Source organism: Pezoporus occidentalis, unplaced genomic scaffold, assembly GCF_034315485.1.
Source record: "Pezoporus occidentalis ecotype Australia unplaced genomic scaffold, CSIRO_AGI_Poc_V1 ctg136, whole genome shotgun sequence".
In the NCBI taxonomy this organism is placed as follows: Eukaryota; Metazoa; Chordata; class Aves; order Psittaciformes; family Psittacidae; genus Pezoporus; species Pezoporus occidentalis.
In genome coordinates this window covers 1,791,239-1,814,280 of record NW_026913168.1, presented here as the reverse complement: position 1 = coordinate 1,814,280, position 23,042 = coordinate 1,791,239, and the positions used below count along the sequence as shown (strand labels likewise).

Below are 23,042 nucleotides of genomic sequence, written 5' to 3'. Positions count from 1 at the left end.
GGGAAGCTCGTAGAATCACAGATTGGGTTGGAAGGGACCTTAAAGCTCCTCCAGCTCCAGCCCCTGCCACAGGCAGGGACCCCTTCCACTGGAGCAGCTTGCTCCAAGCCCCTGTGTCCAACCTGGCCTTGAACACTGCCAGGGATGGGGCAGCCACAGCTTCTCTGGGCACCCTGTGCCAGCGCCTCAGCACCCTCACAGCAAACACCTTCCTAATATCTAATCTAAATCACCCCTCTTTCAGTTTAAGGCCATTCCCCCTTCCCCCATCACTCCATGCCCTCATATGTCGAACCTTTTTTCCCCTTTTGCCTGTAGTTTTACCCCTGGAAGACACAGAAGAGCAACCGGTACCCTCCATAAATGGCAGGAGGCAGATCTGAAGGCTTCATGCTGGAAGCCTTCAGTGGCAGCACCGAGGAAGAGCAGCTTTGTGCGGGGCTTGCCTGCAGCTCTGTGCTCCGCAGCAGCCCCGGGGTGCTGCCCTTGGAGCCAGAAAAGGAGGCAGTGAGCTGGGGTGCTGCCTTCCGTGCGCTGCTGGATTGAAAGCAAACACTTGAAGCAGTTCCACACCCCTTCTACTACGGAGATTACCGAGTGTGTTATGGGAGTGACTGAGCAGCTCAGGAAGCTGCTGCTGACCCAGTTTCAGCCTTAACCTTAATACACCTAGCTGTGCACGGAAGTGGTAGAGGAGCTGCCTCCTGAGAAACGGAGCTGTCCTTGCATAAGGGCAAGGCTTGTTGGAGCTGCCCCAAAGTAAGCTGCCCCTGATCGTGAATCACAGTCGTACCACTGATATCGAGGACCAGGCTATGCAGGGTATGGCTGTGAATGCTCCCTAATTTTCTCCCTGCTCTGCTTGTGCAAACCCTACACACAAACCCATGTTGTAGAAAATTGCTTCCTCTTGTGTTGTATCAAAGGATGAGATTTAGGATTGTCATGGAATACAGTTTTCCTCTCAGGGAGACTGTGATGTGGGTATCTGAGCTTAAAAAAGTGGTTTATTTGCTTTTCTTCTGCCGCACGAACCCACACCACTGTTGTGTGGAGCAATTTGCCCCATCCCGCAGTGTTCAAGTCCAGGTTGGACGGGGCTTGGAGCAACCTGCTTTAGTGGAAGGTATCCCTGCCCATGGCAGGGGGTTGGAACTGGATGAGCTCTAAGGTCCTTTGCAGCCCAAGCCATGCTGTGGTTCTGTCTTTGTGGTGCACAAATAACAACACAAAGGACCTTCCTGCAAAGCATGGATGACATAGGTGTCTTTCGGTGCTGTGCGCTGCAAGCTAAGCAGCAGTGCCTGTCCTAGAAAGCTTTGTATTCAAAATAGGCACTACAAAAGGAGGAGAAACGTGCAGGAAAAGAGGTAAGATAATCTGTGCAAAGCCATGTTCCTGAGCCCTCTGTACCCAGGGTTCAGTTCCATGCCTCTATCCCTTGGACATCACCACAGGTGAAGATGCTGGAAAAGCAGTTAAGAGATGTACCTGTGGGAAGTGGCAGTGGGATTGTTGCAGGCATTAGGAGCTGCAGAGCAATAAAGCTTTTGCAGCACTCCAGGGGAATGACATAACAAAGAAATCATGCCATATAAACAAAAGAGTAGAGAGGCCTGTGGAGTAAGCTAATACATATCAATAGAGAGCTTCACTGAAAAGCATGGGTAACTGTGTTCACAACAGAAATACCACTCAGGCTGCAGCCCTCCTCTCTCTGGAGTAGATGAGCTACTCCAGTTCTCTGGGCAAGGTATGTGGCACGTGGCTTTGTCATTGCCATTCCACAATGTAAGTCCTAACTGAGTCCTCCCACCCTGGCCTGCTGCCTCCTGCGCTGCTTTCTGTGCCTTGAATGGATCGTTTGCCCCCTTTCTCTATGAAAGCTTTCCAAAGCAGATGTCTCCCCCTGAGTTTTGCTCACGTTTCCATTTAGTGGATGCAGACTATTTCTGTCTCTTGTAAGTTCCTGGATCAGATTCAGCTAAGTGGTTATTTTATTAAATGTGATGATGCACATGCTTAAAATGAGATCAGTCTCCCTTTCTATCTATATATACACATAGATAATGTATATACACTTATATATGGATATAAGTTGAGCATCTTATGTATGGAGAATCATTAGTGTCAACTGTAAAATCTGAGATGATTCTGTGCAGACTGTGCAAAGCAGTAGCCCAATGGGACTTGGTAACTTTGGCAGACACCAATTCAAAGAGCTTAAGGACATACTCAAGAGGTTTAAATTCCACCAGAAACTGAGGTTGGAAACTGGGCCATTTGAAAAATAGCCATTAGAAGCCTCAGTCTAATTGCATTGAAAAACAATGGTTCACTTATACCTATGTGGATAAGCACTTTCATAAAGTATCCAGTGTTGGTGCTTGGGTTTTATTTGCTTCCTCTGTGTCTGCTTTTAGTTCAAGAGGGTCACCGTACACTTACATGAGGAACCTGGGAAATGATTAAGTTTCCATCTCAGAAATGCAGACACCAATGGGTATCTATCGAGTCTGAGTACTAAGGTCAAAGCATTTCAGATCATTGTTTAGAAGCATACTGAGGGGTTTGTGTCTCTAGGAGGTGCAAATGCAATGAAGTTTCAAGTCTAGAATTGATATTTATGATCTGCTGCAGTTGGGAACTCCCAACTAAACTCTGACCATCATCCATGCCACAGCATGAAGCGTGAGAGAGCAGTGATCAGCCTCTCAGAGGTCTGTCTCATTAAGCTCATAGACTCCGGTGAACTCATCAGTGCTTTCATGTAATTAATGTATTTGGGGAGTCTGCTTGCAGTCTCTGATTGATGATTGTGTTCCCTTGTACAGATAAAGGTGGAACCAGTTGTTCCAGCTCCATCACCAGTTATTCCTCGGCTGACATTAAGAGTGGGTGCAGGCCAAGACAAGATGTAAGTACAAATAAATCCATCTCTGGGGCTTATGTTTACCACAGTTCATGCTCTGTAACCTGTGGCAGCTCTTATTTTCAGTGGGAAATGCTTAAAAATCAGTGGCAAATTATTGATACAGCTATTACATCTTTTGACCATCCATCCATCCCTCCATCCATCCATCCATCCTGCTGTGTTTCTCACTCCATGCCTTTCTAGGGCATGGATTACAAGACTCCATCTAGACTCATATGATGCCTCCAGTGACGTTTAGTGAGGTTTCTGTAATGGATGGTTACTCCTAGTGTAACCTACAGCGAAGTTTCACAACACTCTTCAGCTAACAGTTGTTTTATGCTTTAAAACATAACACTTGGAGTGCCTTTATGCACGTCTGTTTCATTATAACTGTTGGTGATTATTTATGAGCGTACCTAACGCATTTCACATGGCGGTTCATTAGCTCCCTAATTACTGGGTGCTGTTGTACAAATAATAGTTACTTTGTACTGAGATCATCCAGCACAAACGGGCAGCTGGAGAGGCTGGGGAAGCCACACCGTCACTGGCCTTTTTAGGCTGGGCCTGTGCTGTATGTGAAGGGTTTCTTTTAATCGCTTTTTTCGTGTTGGTTTTAATGGCTGGTGGTACGTGTGAGCCCCAGACAAATCTTTCCTTTCCATTCATCACATTATGTAGTTGTTTCTCTTTTAGAGCTCTTACGAACTGAATCTCCTAATGGCTAATTTTTCTGCTTTAGAAGTTAAATGGCATCTTTGAGGATTATTCTCTTTTTCTGTGGTGTCCCACTCCTCCACAGTAGGCAACTGTGACTTTCACTGGTTTGAAGTTGCTAAGGGACTTCCATAATTGGTTTCTATGGGGCACCCCCATCCCAAACATCAGGGCTGATTCCTGCTCTTCAGCCATTTCTGCTTGCTTTCTTTCACAATATTTGAGTATGTTGTAAAGTTTCTGTGCCTCAGGTTGCTGTATGAAAGCTCCAGCTTTCGCACAACACTTGTCTGTCCTGCTGTCTGTGATTTGAATGTGCACATCCGGACACATGCCCCTTTAAAGCCCACAGGTTAATTTTCCTCCTTGAGGAACTATGGATACCCTTAAGCTCATCTTCTTCAATGACTGTACAGGTGTTTATATGGGGGAAATTAAATCATATCAGGGAGGTTGTGAATGCTCCATCCCTGGCAAGTATTCAAGGCCAGGTGGGACGAGGCCTTGGGTGCCATGGTTTAGTGTGAGGTGTCCCTACCCATGGCAGAGGGGTTGGAACTTGATGGTCTTAAGGTCCATTCCAACCCGAACTATTCTATGATTCTGTATTGTCAAGGAACAAGTTCTAAGTTAAAGTTCTGAAGCCGTGTTTTAGCACCAAAGAGTTGACTTTGCCTCCCATCTCCATCCCTATGGAAAGACCCCAGTCTTTCTATACCCACACACATTTTGCGAAGGGACTTCAGACTCCATCTGCCTGCTATGAATCATATGGGTACATCGTCATCAGCCCTGCCAGCCCATAGTGTGTCAGAGATACCAACATCTTGTTTTACAGCCTTTGGGGAAACTTGCTTCTATTGCAGTTTCCTTTCTGCATCCTTAGTGGCACGCTGACCCCCATCTTTTCCCAGGGAACTGGTGGAATCACCACCCCTGGAAGTATTTGAAAAACAAGGCCCTTAGTGACACAGGTTAGTGGTGGCCTTGGCAGTGCTGGGGAATGGTTGGACTGGTTGGTCTTAAAGGTCTTTTCCAACCTGCTTGATTCTGTGATTCTATGATTCTCTCTGACCTCGGGTGTCACAAGGGGGACTTCATCTTCTCCACATCCTTGAGACTGCTTTAAGCTGCATAACCAAGTAGGGTTTGAGCCATTCGTATTCCATCTCTATCTGCATACTGCTTTCCTTTTTATAGCTGAAGTATCTCCTCCCTGCCCACCACAGTGGCCCCCTGGAGTTGTCCTGGTGTAAATCACCCAGTCATATGTTCTGGCTAATAGCAAACAGGAAATTGGAGCTTCATAATAGCTTTGGGGACTTTTCCATAGTTTTTCAAGGCAAAATCTGGGAAGACATTTGCCGTTACACAAGTAAATACAGTTTGTGCCACGTGTCTCTGGGATCTGTGTTGTGTGTCGACCCACTGTCTACTGTGCAGAGCTTGCAGTGGAGGTGTCCTGCTTTAAATAATACTTTTGCTTTCACCCTCAACAATCAAAATTCATTCTAAACTTGGAGCATATTTAAATTTTCATGTATTGTAACCATTATGAAAGGAGCTGGTGTGGCTCTAAGGCAAAGCATTACATAGCTCTCTGTGTGGCTTCGGCCTCTGAAGTAACACCAGAAGTCTCTGCAACCTCTATTTAAAATTATTAGTTGAAAACACCATAGTAGGATCATCAACCTTTTAAGTAGCTCCTAACAGGCGGAAACCAAAGCTTTTGTCATGTGTAAAGGAAAGTGAAACTTGCTTGTGTTTCATCTGTGTTGGTAATGAAGTGCTGAATATTTGGAATGATCACATAGAAATGCTGTGTTTCGGTTAGTGTGTCTCTGGGGTTTACTAGCATGGATTGTCTGAGGATGTCCGAGGATCAATCTCATGAAAAGGCACGAGAGAAGTGCTTTGGGATTCATAGAATTCGATGAGTAAAAACCACATGGAATAATGAGTTATTTCAGTGTCCTTTGTCGGAGATGTTTGGAAGCTTTTGGAAGTACTTAAGTACCCATTGAACTGGAGGTTGGTTTGTTTAGGAGAACTCAAAAGAAGAGGATAGATTTAGATTAGAGATTAGGCAGAAGCTCTTCCCTGTGAGGGTGCTGAGGCGCTGGCACAGGGTGCCCAGAGAAGCTGTGGCTGCCCCATCCCTGGCAGTGTTCAAGGCCAGGTTGGACACAGGGGCTTGGAGCAAGCTGCTCCAGTGGAAGGGGTCCCTGCCCGTGGCAGGGGGTTGGAACTGGATGAGCTCTGAGGTCCTTTCAAACACAAAGCAGTCTGGAATCCTATGGACTACATCTAAAACATTCTCTATAATGGAAGTACTTACAGCTCTTGGTGAGGCCATGAAGTCTTTCAGGTGCCTGAAGAGAAAGTGTCAGATTGATGGTGCTTGAAATGGAGATTCCCATCACACCATAAACACAGCACAACAACAGCAGCGTGAGATTACTCAAATAAACTGCAGTGGTGAGGAAAATGCCTTTGCAGTGCAGCAAACAGTTTATTCTCTTATCATTTCACTTCTTGGCTCCTCTGCTTGGACCAATATACAAAGCAGTGATGGCAGCAGCAGAGAAGTCTTTTTCTGTGAAAATGAACACATATTGCTCCTAGATTCAAAGTGATACCTGCATCCGATCTTGTCTGGTGTGCAAATATCCTTACAACATGCATCAGTTGAAAAGAGACAGCTATTAATAATGTAAGGTTAACAGACATGAAAATGTACCCTTGCGGAAGGATGGATAAACCAATATTGGAAAAACTCTTGTACATTAAGAGGTTTTTGCAAGTGCTTTAACTGCACAGTAAAACAAGAAGAAAGTAGATTCTAATCAAAGCATTTCCATCTTTGTTGTAAACAATTACAGCAATACTTGCATGGATGCCACATTAGAAGAAATTTACTGGATTCCATTCTAATGCAATTAGAGCTAATTTTGTTCTTTAAATGAATAAAAGGTCAGCTAGTAAATCTAGTTTATCTCAAGTCCAGGCTTCAATAAATTGTTTTATTTAATTTGTTGTAAAAGATCTTATCCTTTAATGGGCCTGGCTCTTATTGGTTTGCTTGGGTTCTAAAATATTTATGACCACCTTTTGAGATATGATTTGAATGATATGTCAGAAGGGGTTTTTTTTGACTGGGGTTTTTCTTTTCCATTCCAGTGTTATCAAGGTAGATTGCTAACTGAGTTAGTATAGGAAGGAACTAGAGATGCTATCTTCTTCAAAACAAAACAAAACAGAAACCCACAGCTAGTATAGGCTTCTAAATTTTAAGTCATCTGCAAATGATGAGCAGAATTTAATGCTGTTACTCAGCTGCATCATGGTTTCTTCTTGCCTCGCTGTTCTTCATGCACATAACTTTTTGTAAGCCTATCTATTGATGAGGCGTTGACATTCCAGCTACTACCACAGTGGATATAAACCTCAGCTAAAGCACGTGCTGTAATTTTTGATACTTCTGATAAATTTCTTCTGCGTTTAAATACAGGTCTTAAGAAAAAACACATGGCTTCTGACATTCAGTGCTTCTGTGACTTAGAAGCAGGATATATATTTGCCTTAGCATTTCAGGCCTTTGCTCCACACTTGTACTTCATGGTATCACAGCTCTGCCTTCAGCAGAGGAACCTGGAAACCAGACGTAAGAAGGGGACAGACAGGTATTTTAACAGTGTTTAACTTGTAAACCTGACCTGCTGCTCTAACGAAGTTGCCCCTTGTCTTAGGTATTTTTAAAGTGAATAGATGGGTGTCTTTCTCCAAAAACAAAAGGCACACGTGCTCAGATATGTGTGTCTATAAAAATGTGTATCGAATAACCTGTGGATTGTAAAATAAAATCCTAAAAGGATTAAGGGATAGAGAAATCTTTGTTATCCAGATATTTAATTGACTTCACTAAAGCTTTTTATCGCTTGGTAGGATATTATCAGCCTAACTGATGTTCATTTGGAGGCTCACTCAACTGCATGATATCCCCACAACAAAAGCCACCCGCAGAGCTGACATCCTCTGTAGGGAATCTCAAAACCAAGGGGCAATATAGATCAGATTGTTTTGTGGCCAGTAGATGTGACCTCTCTATGTAATACTGGTGGTCTAGAAGTGTGTATTTGGGACTAAGAGGAAAGGGGAACCTGTTGTATCACACTGAGTTTCAGTGATTGTCTGTCTAAGAATCACAGAATGCTTTAGGTTTGATGGGACCTTAAAGCTCACCCAGTTCCAACCCCCTGCCACGGGCAGGGACACCTTCCACTAGAGCAGCTTGCTCCAAGCCTTGTCCAGCCTGGCCTTGAGCACTGCCAGGCATGAGGCAGCCACAGTTTCTACTACAGTAAGATGCCAATCACATTTGTTTCTGTAACTTGCCAAAATAACGCGTGTTTGAAAACGTGGAATCCTGAAAGGAAACGCAGCTTGAGAAAATCTCTTCACTGAAGCTCTAACCCTGCCTGAAACGCAGCTGGACTGTTGGAGGACTTTATTTCTCATCCCTGTACATGGTTTAAATTGTCGCTGCTCCTTGCTCAAGATCTGTTATGTGCAACTACAGAATTGCATTAAAACAGTTCTTTATTTATGCCTTATAAAACCCTGTAAAACTTTATTAGCTGACCTGCAGCATGCAGAGCACCACCAGATTTATTATAGTGTAATGCGCTCCAAAAATAGATGCCTAAATGATGGATCTTCTATCTGCAGCGAGCTTGACTGATGTGAGAGTTGGGCTGCAGACTCTCCAGAGGTTGAGTTTTCTTGGGGAGACTACGTACACACATATACAGTCAGACTTTAAATAGGTAATGGCACCAAGGAAGGAGAGAGGGAGAAGGTATTAGCAAATCCATTGATAAGCTTTTGATGGACCTGGTTGAAAGCAAGAAACTGGGCAAGGGCCATGTTGATGTTCCCTTAAGTTCACTGGGGATCTGTAGCTGCTCCTGTAACATGAATATGTGGGGTTTTAAGACTGCTTAAGCTCCCTGGGAGTTATGAAAAGGAAAGGTAGATACCTAAGACAGGGTTTTTCTGTTAGCTTCAGTTAAACTAGAATCTGCCCTATGTAGCTACCAAGGATGCATCTTGTTTTTACAGTGACCTTCACAGGCTATTCCGATGCTTTGGTTTTTTATAGGGTTGTTCTTGCATGGAGAAATCAGTCTGTGTGAAACTGTTAAACTTTCAGTGCTGTTTAGTGGAGAGCTACTTTGATAATTTAGATTACTGTCTTCCCAGTGTTTGCCCACAATAGCTGGATAATGGGGTTCACCAACCTGCCGAGGTGGGCACATCCAATTTGTTTGCCTGTAGCCTTGGCTCCCTATGTGTGGCTGGGGAGGAACGGACTGACTTTTTATTGACTTGTCAAGCCATAGGTTTGCATTACCAGCCAAGTAGCTCATGACCCATTGCATTTATTTCACTGTTTTGTGGTGGGGAAACAGGTAAAGGAATCCTGTTGGAAGCCCCTCCTTCTACACATGCGGATGAATAAGAGCAGTGTTTGGAGCAGTTAAGGCACCGTGACCGAATCCTCCCAAAGACGTAATGCAAGCAGCATGGGGCTATTGTGGGACACAGCTGTGGGTGGTGTTGGTTACCCTGCGAGACGTTGCTTATTCAACAGAAAGCTCTGGAGGAGAACTTATTGTGGAATTAAAGAGGAAAAAAAGGGATACTTCAGGGAGAAAAACCTAGAAGGGTAAATGCTGTTTGGCAAAAGTAAACAGGAGCATCCAGGCAGCAAAAGCCTGTTTATTGCAGTACTAACTGGGATCCCAATTACCTTACAGTGCAGCCCTGAGCAGAGGAAGGCTGTGTTAACCGTGAGCTGACAGAATTAACTCTCTGGGTGTCAATCCCACATTGGCTGTAAAAGAGCGTGTAATGGTGAAATGATTTCTGATCTGCTCAATAGACCACCTAAGTGAGGAGGCAGAGGAATGAAAAATGATCCTGCTCCTCTCCACGGCTGCAGAGGTGTGCTTGAGGAATGCCAGTGATCTTTACATAAATCTTTGTGTGTACATACCCATACCTGCATTTTTCTGTTCTGTGGTCTTTTAAATTCGAAGAGCTGGAGGACTGATTTCCAGTGCTGAATGCTGAACATACTTTACCAAAGATACTGTCTCAGGTATGATTCATGTCCCTTTCCCGATGGTTCTTCTTTAGCTTAACAGTTTGGCCTCAGTCCTGCACTGAAATCCCCATGTGTGGTCTTGTATCCATCCGAAAGTCTCATTCACTTCACTGGAGGTTCCGCAGGCTCTCCCTTGCTGCAGGATTGCAGCTTTTACATGAAAAAATGCAAGGAATACTATATCCCTTTTGCCAAAACAAGTAAATAATCTGCTTTGTTTGTATTTCTAGGTGTAATTTAGAAGAGTTTTGTCTTTCTTGAGTGTTATTCCCAACTTCAGATGTAGTCCTTCGCTTTTTTCTTCCTTTTTAATTGCTGAAGCCACCCCAGCTAATTATTCATCCTGTTTATGGCAGATGTTAGGCTGTGGCAAATGCTTTTCATTTTGCTGCTGGCCACATTGGGTGATGACTCCAGAAGTGAATCCATGGGAAGGTTTGAGTCATTAGAAACCAAAACAACTTACTGTGCGATTCTTTGATTTTGCTGCTTATTGCTCAAGAGTAGAGAAATTGTACATGTATACCACAGTTATGAAAACCCTACTTCAGGCAGGTTTGGACACAGAAGTGGGTTGCTTGTGTAAATGGGCATGAGCAGCTGCCCTCCTAAAGCGCTACAGAAGTGGATCAAATATGTGTGAAAGATTAGAAAGGCAGATGGGTATTTGTTTGAAAAATACCCTGTCTCTGTAGAAGATGACTGCAAGAGGGAGGTACTGATTTGCTCTTGTCCTTGACAGAGGTGCTGCCATTTATTCACTCTTCTGTTGAAGTTTTTAAACAAACGTGAGGAAACTATATAGACCCAAGGATTCATGTTACATGGAGAGATGGGGGTGAAGAAGAGGGACGTAGAGAAATAGCCATCCATAGACACATAAACAAAAGATGATCCTATCTGAATTTAGTTCGTGTTATGAGAGCTGGATGTGGACAAGAAGGATGTGCAGAAATAGCCATCCGTAGACATATAGGCAAAAGATGGTCCTACCTGAATTTGGGGAAGTTGTCCTGTGAGCAGCTCTGTGGAGCCTCCAGGCTCAGGACTGACCATCTCACTTGGTTCTTTCAAAAACATGTCTCAGTAACAAGCTGGAAATTACAGTTTTAGAGGTTTCTAAACCCATTGTGCATAATTTTCTGCATAATTAGGATTCTAGATTAATTGCCATTGGAAAGGGTAGATGTAGGACTGGTTTATGGACCAACTTCTAGATCATGTGTCCCATAGCATGTCCCAGAGCAATTACAATAAAGGGCAGTTTTCAGGGAGCACATAAGAGAATGCTTGCAAAGAGCTCATTGGCATAAACGTGTTTTGCTAGCTTCTGGTGTTGCAGTCTAGAGCTCAGCAGAGGGGATAATGCCAGGTGGTTTTCACATCGGAGCTCTGAGCAACATGTTCTTGTTGATAAGGGAAAAGAAGATGAAAGATACCAAGACACTACCAGCTCAGTTTCGTTTTGTCAGACTGGCAGTGAACCATCCAAGGTGTAAGTCAGGATGGTGAGAAAGAACGGGAGGAAGATTTAGGAGTCATCACAAGCAAAGTGCTTGTGGTTATTGGGAGAAATACGCTGGTGTAACAGATGCAGAGGGTGGAGGCCAAGAGGATTCTGTTTTACCTAAAGTAATGGAAAAATAAACAGTAAAAAACCTGTAATTCAGTTCCATGAGCGCAAATGTCCATAGACCAAAGGAGATGGACTGAAGACCTAATGGATTCAAACATGGTGTTTTCTACCTGTAGGAGTGGGGTGCTTGTAGTAAAATGACTACGGAATGAACTGTATGAATAACTCCTTCTAAAGGACATTGGGAGTAAGCATCACACCTTAAGGAGAAAAGGGCTGTTAGCAAAGAATTTACATCTCCAAGGCAAAAGACTGTGGAGGTGGAGTCACACTGGATGAAATGTTGTGAAGTGTCTTGAACGAATAAGAAGGGAAGAAGGAGGACCATGGAAATGAAGACAGGGAGAAGATGGAGGATGAGCCAAGAAGAGAAAGATCACTTTCCATATGATCCTCTGTTCATTCTTGGAAATAATGGAATAAAACACAAAACAGAAGTGAACCACACCAACAGGCTTGATTGATAGCAAATCTTTGATAAGCAACTGGTTTTCTAGGTGAGCCATTCCAGTTGGCAGTCCCTGCAAATGGCAGTGCTCATTTTTGCCATGTGCCTCGGGTATCTGTTTCCACCACCAGTGCTGAGAGCAGTTGCCTCCACTTCCCACTGCAGAATGATTTCTTCTGGACTGGGGAAGCAGCGGCTGGGTGCAGGATCAAACCGCTTCCCCTCCAAGGGGAGGTTTCATCTGTGATGAAGAAGAGGTGAGACACTCACATGCGTACCGATGGGACAAAGTCGACATCTGTCCTACCGCTGGAAGAAGGAATGCTTTCTAAGGGATGAATAGATGATGGCAAAAAAAGATGGGTTTCAGGAGAACATTTAATACTGTCACACAGGACATTCCTAGAGAAGCTGGCCGAGACAGGATTAGTAGAGGAGCTGCTCGGCAGTGAGGAACTAACTCGAAGGAAGATAGCAGCGGAGAGCTGTAAGAGAGCTTATCTAACCAGAGAGGAGGTTACTAGTGAACATGCTCAGGGATGGATTTTAGGACTGGTTTGATTTAATTTCATTTAAATTTCATTTAGAACTTTGTCACAGAAGGAGATAGAACAGTGATGTCTTTGTGGCAGTAAGGTTGAAAGACTGTGTCAGTACAAATGAGGATCTGATGAATCTGACGAAGAGCTGGATCCCCTTAGGTAGAAGGCAGAGATGGTGTTTAATTCAGTAGAAGACAAATTGCAGTTAAGACTTTGCTTTTGAAGCAAATTCTACCCATTAGAAACTTCAGCCAGAAGTAAAGAGCTGATCAGTGGGTGTATCATTATGGTCATCGTATGAGAATCTGTTGATACTTCATCTGAAATGTTATATTCAACTCTTGAAGAAGGGATGAATTGGGAAGAGCAGATGCAGAGGAGAGCTTGGAGCAGTGTTATTTGGAGCATAGGGGGGTCTATATTATGACAGCTGATAGGGGAGGAGAGCAACTTCATGAGTTTAGTCTTGCATGTGAAGAGGTGATATGATTGCTGGCTACAAATACCTCAGGCAAGTAAACATTTTGGAGGGAGAAAGCAATTTAAGCTAAAGAAGAATGTTGGCACAAAAACAAATGGGACTTAGGTGGCTATGAATGTAGGCTGGAAATCAAAAGAGGTTGTTGTGCCACCAGAGCAGTGAGGTCCCGAAACAGGGTAACGATGGTGGGGACAAAACAGATAACCAGTTTTAAGATGAAGGTCAATAAGCTTGTGAATGGGACTGGGTGACATGGTGCCTGTGAAATCCCTAGCCTCATTTGCCCGTGGATGTTTGTGAGGTTCTGCTATAGTGATGGCGAATAGGCTGGTGAGCTCCATGTGCACCACTGAAGGTCAACAACGTGCAAGTTGTGCTGTCTGTATGAGACCAAGCACAGCCCACAGAAGTGATATCTTGGGATAAGCCTTCGGAGTTCATTTTCCTTGATAGAGGGGAATATCACGTTTCAGCCAGCTTACCAAATTAATTATTTATATCTTTTTTACATTTCAAGTGTAAGTACCGCAGCCTTTTCACTTGCAGAATTGCCAGGGGCTCCACAGGAGGTTTGATGCATTTTGGCACTCTCCAAATGCATGAATCTGGTCACTATGTGTATTTCTGGAGCTCGTTATTTGCCAGTACGACTTGTTTGCACAGAATGAAATATTCAGCAGGGCATAAGAGATAAAAACTGAAATTTCCCTTTCTAAAAGTAATATGGGAATTAGCCTACATTACACAGCTTAAATTACACTGATTCTGCTCCAGGCTTGGAATACAATTTTCAGAATACTTCTAATCTGTGAGGAATCTAAACCATATGGAAATCTTCTGAATCCCCCTGGGTGGTTTTGACACTCTACCCATAGGTCTTAGAATATTTAGGGGTTTTGTCTGATACAACAATCTCAGTTCCAGGTGTGAGATTCTTCAGTAATAAAACAGTTGCCCCACTTAATTTTCTGGCATCAAGGAAGTTATATCAACAAGGGGAATGTGAATGCTAATAGATAATAATATCACTTGTAATAATCCCAGTGAGTGGTACTAGTTTTGATTAGTCAGTGCAGTTGATGGTGTCACTTTCTGATGTACAAAGACCCCTTTAGCTCCTTGCTTAAAAATGAGTCATGGGTTCATTAAAGAATTAGGACTTTTCAAACTTGTTTTCCCTTTGGGCAGAGAACCAGCTTCCGTGGAGCTCAGAAACAAAGATTGCTGTGATTTTTCCCCAGACCTTTCGCAGTCCCGATACAGCAGGTTTTGGGAGCTCATCACCCATAGCAATCATTCAGCCCTGTGGCTCACATCCTGGTTTTGAAAAGCCATTTCCATTTGGTGCACATGTCTGTTCCCTGTGTTTATGGGAAGCAGTCAACGGGGCTTTCAGATGTAAGGATCAGAATGGAATCAAATAAATTACTTCCAAAGGCAGGAAACCATTTCACACTTTAGAGCCTCATTTTGCTCCAGATGTGGCATTTTACAGGTCATGCCAGTTAGAGCGGATCATAAACCAACTGACCTGTTGTGACACTTAAAGTCTTGGTAGAATTTGCACTTTGCCTGCAAGCCAGCACTTCATTTTCGTCCTGTTTGGGTCTGGATCTGAAGCTGTGAATGGGGTGATTCATGGAACCACAGAGTGGTTTGGGTTGGAAGGGACCTTAAAGCTCATCCAGCTCCAACCCCTGCCACGGGCAGGGACACCTTCCACTAGAGCAGCTTTCTCCAAGCCCCTGTGTCCAACCTGGCCTTGATAGGGTCTTTTCTATCTTGATGATTGCCCCAGAGTAACGATTCAAATGGGGTTTCATTTGCTCCACCTTTACAAAGAGGTGTACTGATGCCTGTGTTCAGTTATAAGTGAACACTTGGGTTTTCTCATACCCCTTCATTCTGGAGGAACTGGTTTGATTCAGAAGCATTTAACTGACTTTGTACCTTCCAGTGTAGAACATGTGTGTGATACATTGCCAGGCAAACAGGCTGCAGAGGAGTACAGTCCTTGTGTCAAGACTCTGAGTGTGTTAATGGTTGTTGATGTTCATTTGTGTTTGATTACTCCAAAATAATTAATCCAGCCTCAGTTTTAGACGTTTGGGATTGGGATGGGGAAGAAGGTGAAAGTTTGTCTTATTTAGTGTTGTACTTGTGAACTTCAATATATACAAGTGCTGATTTGGGGAGCATATGGAAAACATGCTTGGAAAAGAAGGTAATGATATCTGTATGGTTATGTCCAAATGTAGAGCTTAAATCCTAGCAGGGCCCTAGGTACCAGGAGGGTGGAAGCTCTGCTGTATTGAGTACAGCCTGCTTGCAGTATGCTCTGTGCCTCACTTCTGTCTATAGAACAGAGCTCATAAATCTCGCCAGCATTTACATAGTGTTTTGATATCAGGTTTCTCTTCCAAGTCTGAAGTAACATTAATTATTAGTCGTGGGACTGCTGTTTCCCTTTGATTTCTCCCCACCTCCATATTGCCGTGTATGCAGCCCCTTCTTCAGGATAGAGGACAGGCTAAACCACCCTCGCTGGGATTACTCCATCACCTCTGATGGTGTAGCACAAAGCCATTCATTTCTCCACTCCGGAGCCTGAAGTCTCTGAACTTCATTAGCCCAAGGGAGTGGTAGGCCCAAGCGTGCTCCGAAATGCCGATCTTCTGCTTTGATAACTGAGCTCTGAAATCAAGATAAACAAGCTGCCCTATATAGTGAACACGTCCTAATTGCACACTCGAAGCAAACCAGCCAATCGATGAGTGTGTGTCGCCCGCTAATGAATATTTGTAGTTTTGGAGGATTTCGTATGTGGCGTTCCTTGTGGCTCCTGCAGTTATTAACAGAGTGGCTCCCAAGACCCTGCTCGGGAGGCAAACTTGGCTTTATCTCGACCAAGAAACTGTGTCATTTAATTTCATCTGTTAGCTGGGCATGGTCACTCTTATTCAGATTGTGTTAGCTCATACGCCTTTAAAGCTGTTGACGCTGTGTGCGGAGTTGTGTTTAAAATCCTATTAGCTAATACATTCCCTAGTCTAGACTTGGGGAGGGTTGACTCGCTGAGGAGCTCGTAGCAGGGCTTTTGTTTACTTGCAGGGGGCACAAGAGGGACAGAAGGGTAATGATGTTTGAGACTGTCCAAACGGCTTTTGCTGTGCCGCGTATTTTGCTCTCCGTCCGTCTCCTCACTCTTACAATTGCTGAGATTCCTTATTGAGAGGTGGCTCTCAAGTCATGAGGGTGACTTTGCAACCCATGGGAGCATTGCCACAAGCCAAGGTCTTAGGCATTTGGCGTTGGGAGCCAGGGCTCTCGGGGGGAGCAGTGGAAGGAGGAAGGCACAGAAGGCTCATCTGAGTTGGGGTGGCAGAGCCCCAGGGAGCCACACGCTGAGACTTTCATTGAACCAGGAACACATCATGGACATTCAGGAGCCAAAGAGAAAGCTTTCTTGGTGGGAGGTATCAGTGGGTTTTCGAATGTAGCCCACTAACAGGAGAAAGAGGCTGGGTTTGATGCCTAGGTTGCAGCCAGGATGGCCTGATAAGAGGACTTCCTTCCTTCTGCAAGTCACAGGCAACATCAATGAGGAGTCCTGTCCTTTGACTCACAGTCTTGCACCTTACTGACACACATAAAGAGCCTGAGCTCCCAGGTTAGGTACCTGAAGCAATCACTAGGACATCAAGTGCTGTGAGTAGCTTCAGTGTTGCTGTGGAAAATCATCTAACACTTTCCAGATTCTGCTCCACTCTAAGCTTCTAAACTTCCTAGGTTTTGGTTATCTTCCCCTAGTCACTCAGAGTAGGTCTCGGAAGGTAGGTGTGATGCTGCAGTTGCCAGGTTAAGCAGGAATACCAAACCCATCGCTCTGCATCCTTTTGCTAACTGTTTTCACTATAACTAGTTCTGATTTAGTAGTGCAAGTGGAATATCTTGGGAGGAAAACACTATTATCTCAGCCAAGCATTAAATACTGTATAATTCCAAGCCTTTCTCAAACGATGGCTCAGATTATTGACTTGAAATGCAGTGTTTCTGATCGTAGTGATACTGCCTTTTGAATACCATAATAGGGTGTCAGTAAACTCTAAAGTTGACTGTCAAGTTCCCAGTGGAAAAGTCAAGCATTTGACTTGCCTGGTTCTCAGGAGTTGGTGCCATTTCATTTTGGTCATGGTTTTCCTACTGATGTCTCTGGTTTTCTGCTTTTCTAAGCTATCCTCCTCTCTGGAATGTCTAACCTTTCTTTAATTTGCCTTCTTCATACAGTCCCATCACAAATCGAGTGCACTCCCACACTTACCATTCAAATATAAATAAATTCATTAAATTATTTACCAAAATGTGGTAAAACAAATAGACCTATCCTGGGTTTTGGTTTTTGGTTGTTTGGGTTTTTTGTCTTTTTTTCTAAAGCATCCTTTTCCTTCTCTTTAAGTTTTTAATCTAGAGCCTTATAGGAAGGGCTTTTTCTGCCTTCTTAAATTGCATACACATCAGTAACACTGTGTATCAACATCATTAATAAACGTTGGGTCCTCTATGTATCTCCCTTCCTGGGCAAGATTATTCTGTACTGTGTATTTACTAGAGCTACATCCTGTCTACTTCAGCTGCTTGAGTAAGTAGCAATAGTTGAACTGCAGAGTGTATAGTGTGCGTCATTTATTTGTCCTGACTAGATCCACTGCTGATCTCATAAACATCTGGGGAGAGAAATACCAAACTAGCAAATATTTGGAGAACCCCCTAATGTAGGATGTTAAGAGGATGGTATCGTCTCTCAGCTTGAAAATTAAAATCAGTGCTGTTCACAGCTGATTAACTTTCCTTTCCAGTACTTCCCACAAACCAAGCTAATGTCATAAAACTTAACGAAACAAGGTTTATAAAGCCACAAGGAATATTTGGATGACAGGGAGCTATGGAGTGGTTCAGGCTGGCCTGTTGTTTGCTTTGCAGTGGCTCTGTGCATTGTCCTGTCCAGTGGATGGGTGTAGCAGTGCAACAGTCCTTGCGCTGGGTTGAAACAGCCTCTTTGCTGACTCAAGGCTGATGTGAATTAGCTGTACTATATTTTCCTCATATCTAGCCAGTGATTGTTGTTTTCCCATCAGCTCTAACAGCTCTCATTTTTGGTCCTACAGAGTCATCAGCAAAGTGGTGCCAGCTCCAGAGGCCAAACCTGCTACGCCTGTGAGCCGACCCAAAACTCCTCCACCCGTTCCATCACCGGTACCGGCTCCCGTTCATGTCACCCCTCCTCCAGCTCCAGCTCCTCCTCCTCCACAAGCCACCGTCTCACCAGTCCTGATCCCACCGCCCTCTCCAGCCGTTTCGGCGGCAGGAGGCTCCAAAGCTCCGGTCAGGAGCGTGGTGACCGAGACCGTCAGTACTTACGTGGTAGGTTACACACGCTGCCGTGTTTGCCCCATTCCTCCCTTGAGTTGCTGAGCTCCTGGGTGACTCATCCTCTCAAACTGGTGGTACCTCGTGATGTTCCTCTTCATTAAGCCACTCTTTATCCTTCCCTCGCTTCCGTGCATGGTTTGAGGGATTAATAACCATTGAAACACTGCTACTTGGACTGAATTTTTCCTTTGTTCCCAGTTCAGTGTTTTGAGTTTCCATAAATCCAGTTATATTCCCCGTGGTTTTTTCTGCTCACTGAGTTTGAGCATCTTTTTTTGACGGTGGAAATATTTTTATATAGGTGCTTTCATAAGTACTGAATTGAAACCTCAAATGTCAAACTCGCCATAGATTTTGCTGTCAGTCAGGTAAAGTACAAAACCTGGTACAACATCAAGAGTTTGACTTAGCCCTCGTTTGAAATGTGGCGAGTCTACAAATCTCTTTCCTGCCTTCCTCAGCACACAGAAATTGCAGATGTTTGTGCATCTCAGGAAGGCTGTATGTAGTTCATTAGCCTGTCTGTTTGACGGAGGCTGTGACCGTGGCCTCTGTCTGGCGGCGTTAAGGTTGCATTGTTTTAGAGAAGTCTTCCATCAAACATGATGTAGGAACTACATTCCCTACAGGACATGGACATACCTCCAGGCAGAAACTTTCTGCTTTAGATGCAGTGTAAAATGGAAGTCCTGACCATTCCTGGTCACTCAAGAGCAGCAGATACCATTAACAACAGTAGCAGTGTCGTTATCCTCCCTGTCCTGGCCAAGTTCCAGCTTGGTTGGTGACACCTTGCTCATCTGTAGTGGGTAGCACTTTAAAAACTCAGCGTTTGAAACAGCTAAAACTTGCTTTTATTAATTTGTGGTGCTTTAATTGCAGCATATCCTCTTTTTTTTTTAATTCCTGTTTTTATAATGATTCCTAATGTAAATCTACCCTGCTTTTTTTAATGGAAAAAGTGCTCTTCCCTGCTGGACTTAAACTGTTGTATATCATGTTACTGGTTTCTATTTAAACAGCTGCTACATTTCACTCCTGAGTTAGTTACAGCACTAGACCTCACATAGGCTGTGCGTATCTTCAGGGTGTAGGATACACATCCTCACCTTCTGTATCGTAGGTGTAAACACAGTGAAACTCTTACACATCAAGCTTGGAAATGCACTCTAAAAGAGGAGCATTACCAGAATACTGCACTACATCCCATTTTCTTCAGTAAAGCGAATAATTTAGAGGTTATGTTAGTTTAAAGAAGAAAAACCTAGAACTTTGTCTGCGTACTTCTGGTGGTAACACTTACAGGGAATTCAGAGGACATGTAGACTCCAGGTTAGTTCTTTTGCAACATTATAGTTGAAACCAGGGGTTTACTGCATTAGGCTCCAATTATGTGCACAGTCAGAGAGACTGCTGATTGATAGGAGACATTTATAAGTCCAAAAGCTGAGAGAGAGGTTGGGGAATAATTACTAACTATTAGCCTCTTGTATGAAGGGAATCCAGGACACAGTATGATGAAATGGTTTCCCCCAGGTCGCATGGGAAAGCTTGTCCAGAGATAAGATTGGAGCCAGTGTGACAGAGGTGTGCAACTTCCGTCTGCAGGGGAGAACAGGAGTTTAAAAAGAAGAAAGAAAGGATGTGGGATCTTCCTGTAGGATAGCATCTCAGTCAGGGTGCTCTGATCATTAACTCTCAGTGGTTTGTACTAAAATAGCACTCAGCAATCACACGGTGTCTCTGCTTCCGCGACCCTTGGCTCACTGAGGAGTGAGAAGTGATGCAATATATTTAACATCCTCATTCAGCAGTTTGGGAAAGTTAGGGTATCTCTTTTCAATGGGACATCAGGCAGTGCTGCCTGCACCCAGCACCACCGGTGCCTGTGCTGGAGGATGGTGGATGGTGTGGGTACATCCACGTTGCTCAAGTAGGTAGTAAAGGGCTGTAGCTGTCAGCCCAACAGCCCGCACCACAGCCCAGCATCTCCCTCTGCCCAGCAGCATCACCCCACAGCAATGACTGCAAACCTCTTCACACCAAGCACAGCAGATGCTTCTCTACCAACTTAAAATGACTTTGCAGATGGGAGATTAGATTATAGAATCATGGAATGGTTTGGGTTGGAAGGGACCTTAAAGCTCATACAGTTCCAACCTGCCATAGGGTTTCAACCCCACTAGGCCCTGTTGCTCCAAGCCCCATCCAACCTGGCCTTGAACACTGCCAGGGATGGGGGCAGCCACAGTTTCTCTGGGCACCCTGTTCTATTACCTCACCACCCTCATAGTGATTGACACTTAAAGGTATTGGAAGGCTGCTCTGAGGTCTCCCCAAAGCCTTCTCCTTTCCAGGCTGAACAAGCCCAGCTCTCAGCCTGGCTCTGTAGGAGAGGTGCTCCAGCCCTTCTCATCATCTTCATGACCCCCCCAAGACTCAGTCAAGCAGACAGGAATGATTATTGCAATCAATCAGCTTTAAAATCAGGATATAAACATCTAAATCATAAAGCTCTGAATATGCTAAATCCAGTGAGCAGCTGCCTCATGCTGTAAATGATCTGCCTTTCTTGTTTCCTTTACCCTTTAGTGGATTGAACTGCCACAAAAATGTCATGGGGGAACGGAAAGTTACTCAGTAACAACTTTTTTTATATCCTGATCTTATCAGCTAGCTGAAGTTGAAGACTTTGGCTAATAAGTAATACGGCAATATATACACATGGCACTGTATGTTTTATGTGTATATAAGCTGCTATCCTCCACGGGAGGCTGCCGGTACCCACTCTTGCCATTAGCAGGGTAGAATTTAAGAGTTGCTGTAGTATAGACAGAGAAGGAATTGTGTCCATAAGCCCTGCCTGCTGCACGTGAATGCAACTGGCTTTACTGGTTTACAGGACAGTAGAGAAAAATGCATGCTTTTGTCATGTACACCATAGGAAAATCAATTGAGACATCACGCCAAGCACGTCTGATCAGAGAATTCAGAACAGCGGCGGCTGCCGAATCGCTGTGCTAGAGAAGCAAGAATTGCATTAACTATTAAATATCAGTTTTGCTGCCTGCTTAGCCCTGAAAACCAGCTGACTTCCCTTTTCTTTGCACCAGATCCGAGACGAGTGGGGTAACCAGATCTGGATCTGTCCTGGCTGTAACAAGCCAGATGATGGCAGTCCAATGATAGGTTGTGATGACTGCGACGATTGGTATCACTGGTAAGTTGCTCATCCCTCCTCTTCTGCTGCTCCTCGGCAGACTGGGGCTCTGTTGTTAAAAGCCCTTCTTTTTTATGTAATGGTTTTTGACGCCAGGAATATTTAAAAGGTTTTAATGTGTCCAGTTTAATCATCTGGGAGATATTTTTATCTCTGTGTCTGTGGAATTTGAAGCAGCAGATTGCAAGCTGTGAAGGAGAGTTGCTTTTTAATTAATGGGCATTTGGGTTGGAAACTGCTGGGAAATATTGCTGATTCCGGCAATTCTGTGAGAACTCCAGGATTATGAGCATCGTGTATACAGAGAGACATTTCAAATTATGAAGCATTGTATGCAAAGTAATATAAATGTCAGCTCTCATAAAAGGGTTGGAGGGAATTAATCACTTTTTTAGGCATTTTCTTAAACAGCTACATAAAATCATAAGTTTTGCTGCAGATGTTAAAGAAGCTTTTGATATTATTTTAAATCTAGCCTATTATACCTGGAAGTGCACTTCTATCTTCTATTAAAATAACACTTCTTATCTGAGTGTCCTTTCAATATTTGTTTCAAAGCAGGTGTTGTTTTCGGTTTCTGTTCGATCATGAAGATAATGATAATGTAATTTCTATATTCATTTGAATTAATACAGCTGGAATTAATTTGAATGCCTCCCACTGAAAAGTTTCATTTCTTCGGGTAAGAAACAAAAGCAACGTTACTCCGCTGAAGTTGTGTTTTCCCATCCTTCCTAGGCCTTGCGTTGGGATTACGGCTGCACCCCCAGAAGAGATGCAATGGTTCTGCTCCAAGTGTGCCAACAAAAAGAAGGATAAGAAACACAAGAAGAGGAAGCACAGGGCACACTGAGGACTCTGCAGTGGACCAATATAGCGTGGTTGCCGCGGCACCTTCTGCCCTGACTCGGCTGCAGCTCCTGTCCCACCCTGCGTCACCGGCGGTCAGGGTTATGACTCTGGAGCGAATGAGGGGTGAGGAGATGCTCTCCATCAGGGGCTGTTGCTTTTCCCAGGCCATCCAAGCGGGGTGGGGGTTGGATTTTGGTACATTCTGATGCTGTCTTTCACCTACCGAGACCAATTTGCACAGGGTGACATGAAGACTTCGGTAGTTCATGCTCCCGCTCCCGCTCCTGTGGCTCGGCAGCAACAAAGGCGAATGTTGTAAATACAGATACCTGCCCTGTTCCTTCTCCATTTGTTCTTAATCCCTCTTGAACCTTTGCAGGAAGGTGCTGAGAGGAGGGGAAAATGTAAATTTGCAGTAAGTGGTAAACCGAGACGACCTTCTGGAATGGTTTTCTGTAGTCTGGGTGCAGTTCAGCCTCGACTCCTGCTGAGCCAGATAGTCATAAGGCCGAAATAAAAAAGAGTGGCTGGTAAATATTTTTGTGACGAGAATATATGAAGCTTTTTGCCCTTGATTTTTAGTACTAACATAAAATAAAACACGTTCAAGCTTTTGTGATATATCTTCTA

The 23,042-nt window shown here is 44.0% G+C and overlaps 1 protein-coding gene across 4 annotated transcripts in view; it reads left to right on the top strand.

The window, feature by feature from the left end:
* The window catches only part of TAF3 (TATA-box binding protein associated factor 3), a 117,480-nt gene extending 95,009 nt beyond the window's left edge, over window positions 1-22,471 (top strand). For all 4 annotated transcript variants that reach the window (XM_062609324.1, XM_062609327.1, XM_062609325.1 and 1 more), the window contains 4 exons: window positions 2,835-2,917; window positions 18,076-18,331; window positions 21,454-21,560; window positions 22,299-22,471. In XM_062609324.1, coding sequence (XP_062465308.1) covers window positions 2,835-2,917; window positions 18,076-18,331; window positions 21,454-21,560; window positions 22,299-22,413 — 561 coding nt within the window. In that variant the 3' untranslated portion in view covers window positions 22,414-22,471. The remainder of the gene's footprint in view (window positions 1-2,834; window positions 2,918-18,075; window positions 18,332-21,453; window positions 21,561-22,298) is intronic.
* The last annotated feature ends 571 nt before the right edge of the window (window positions 22,472-23,042 follow it).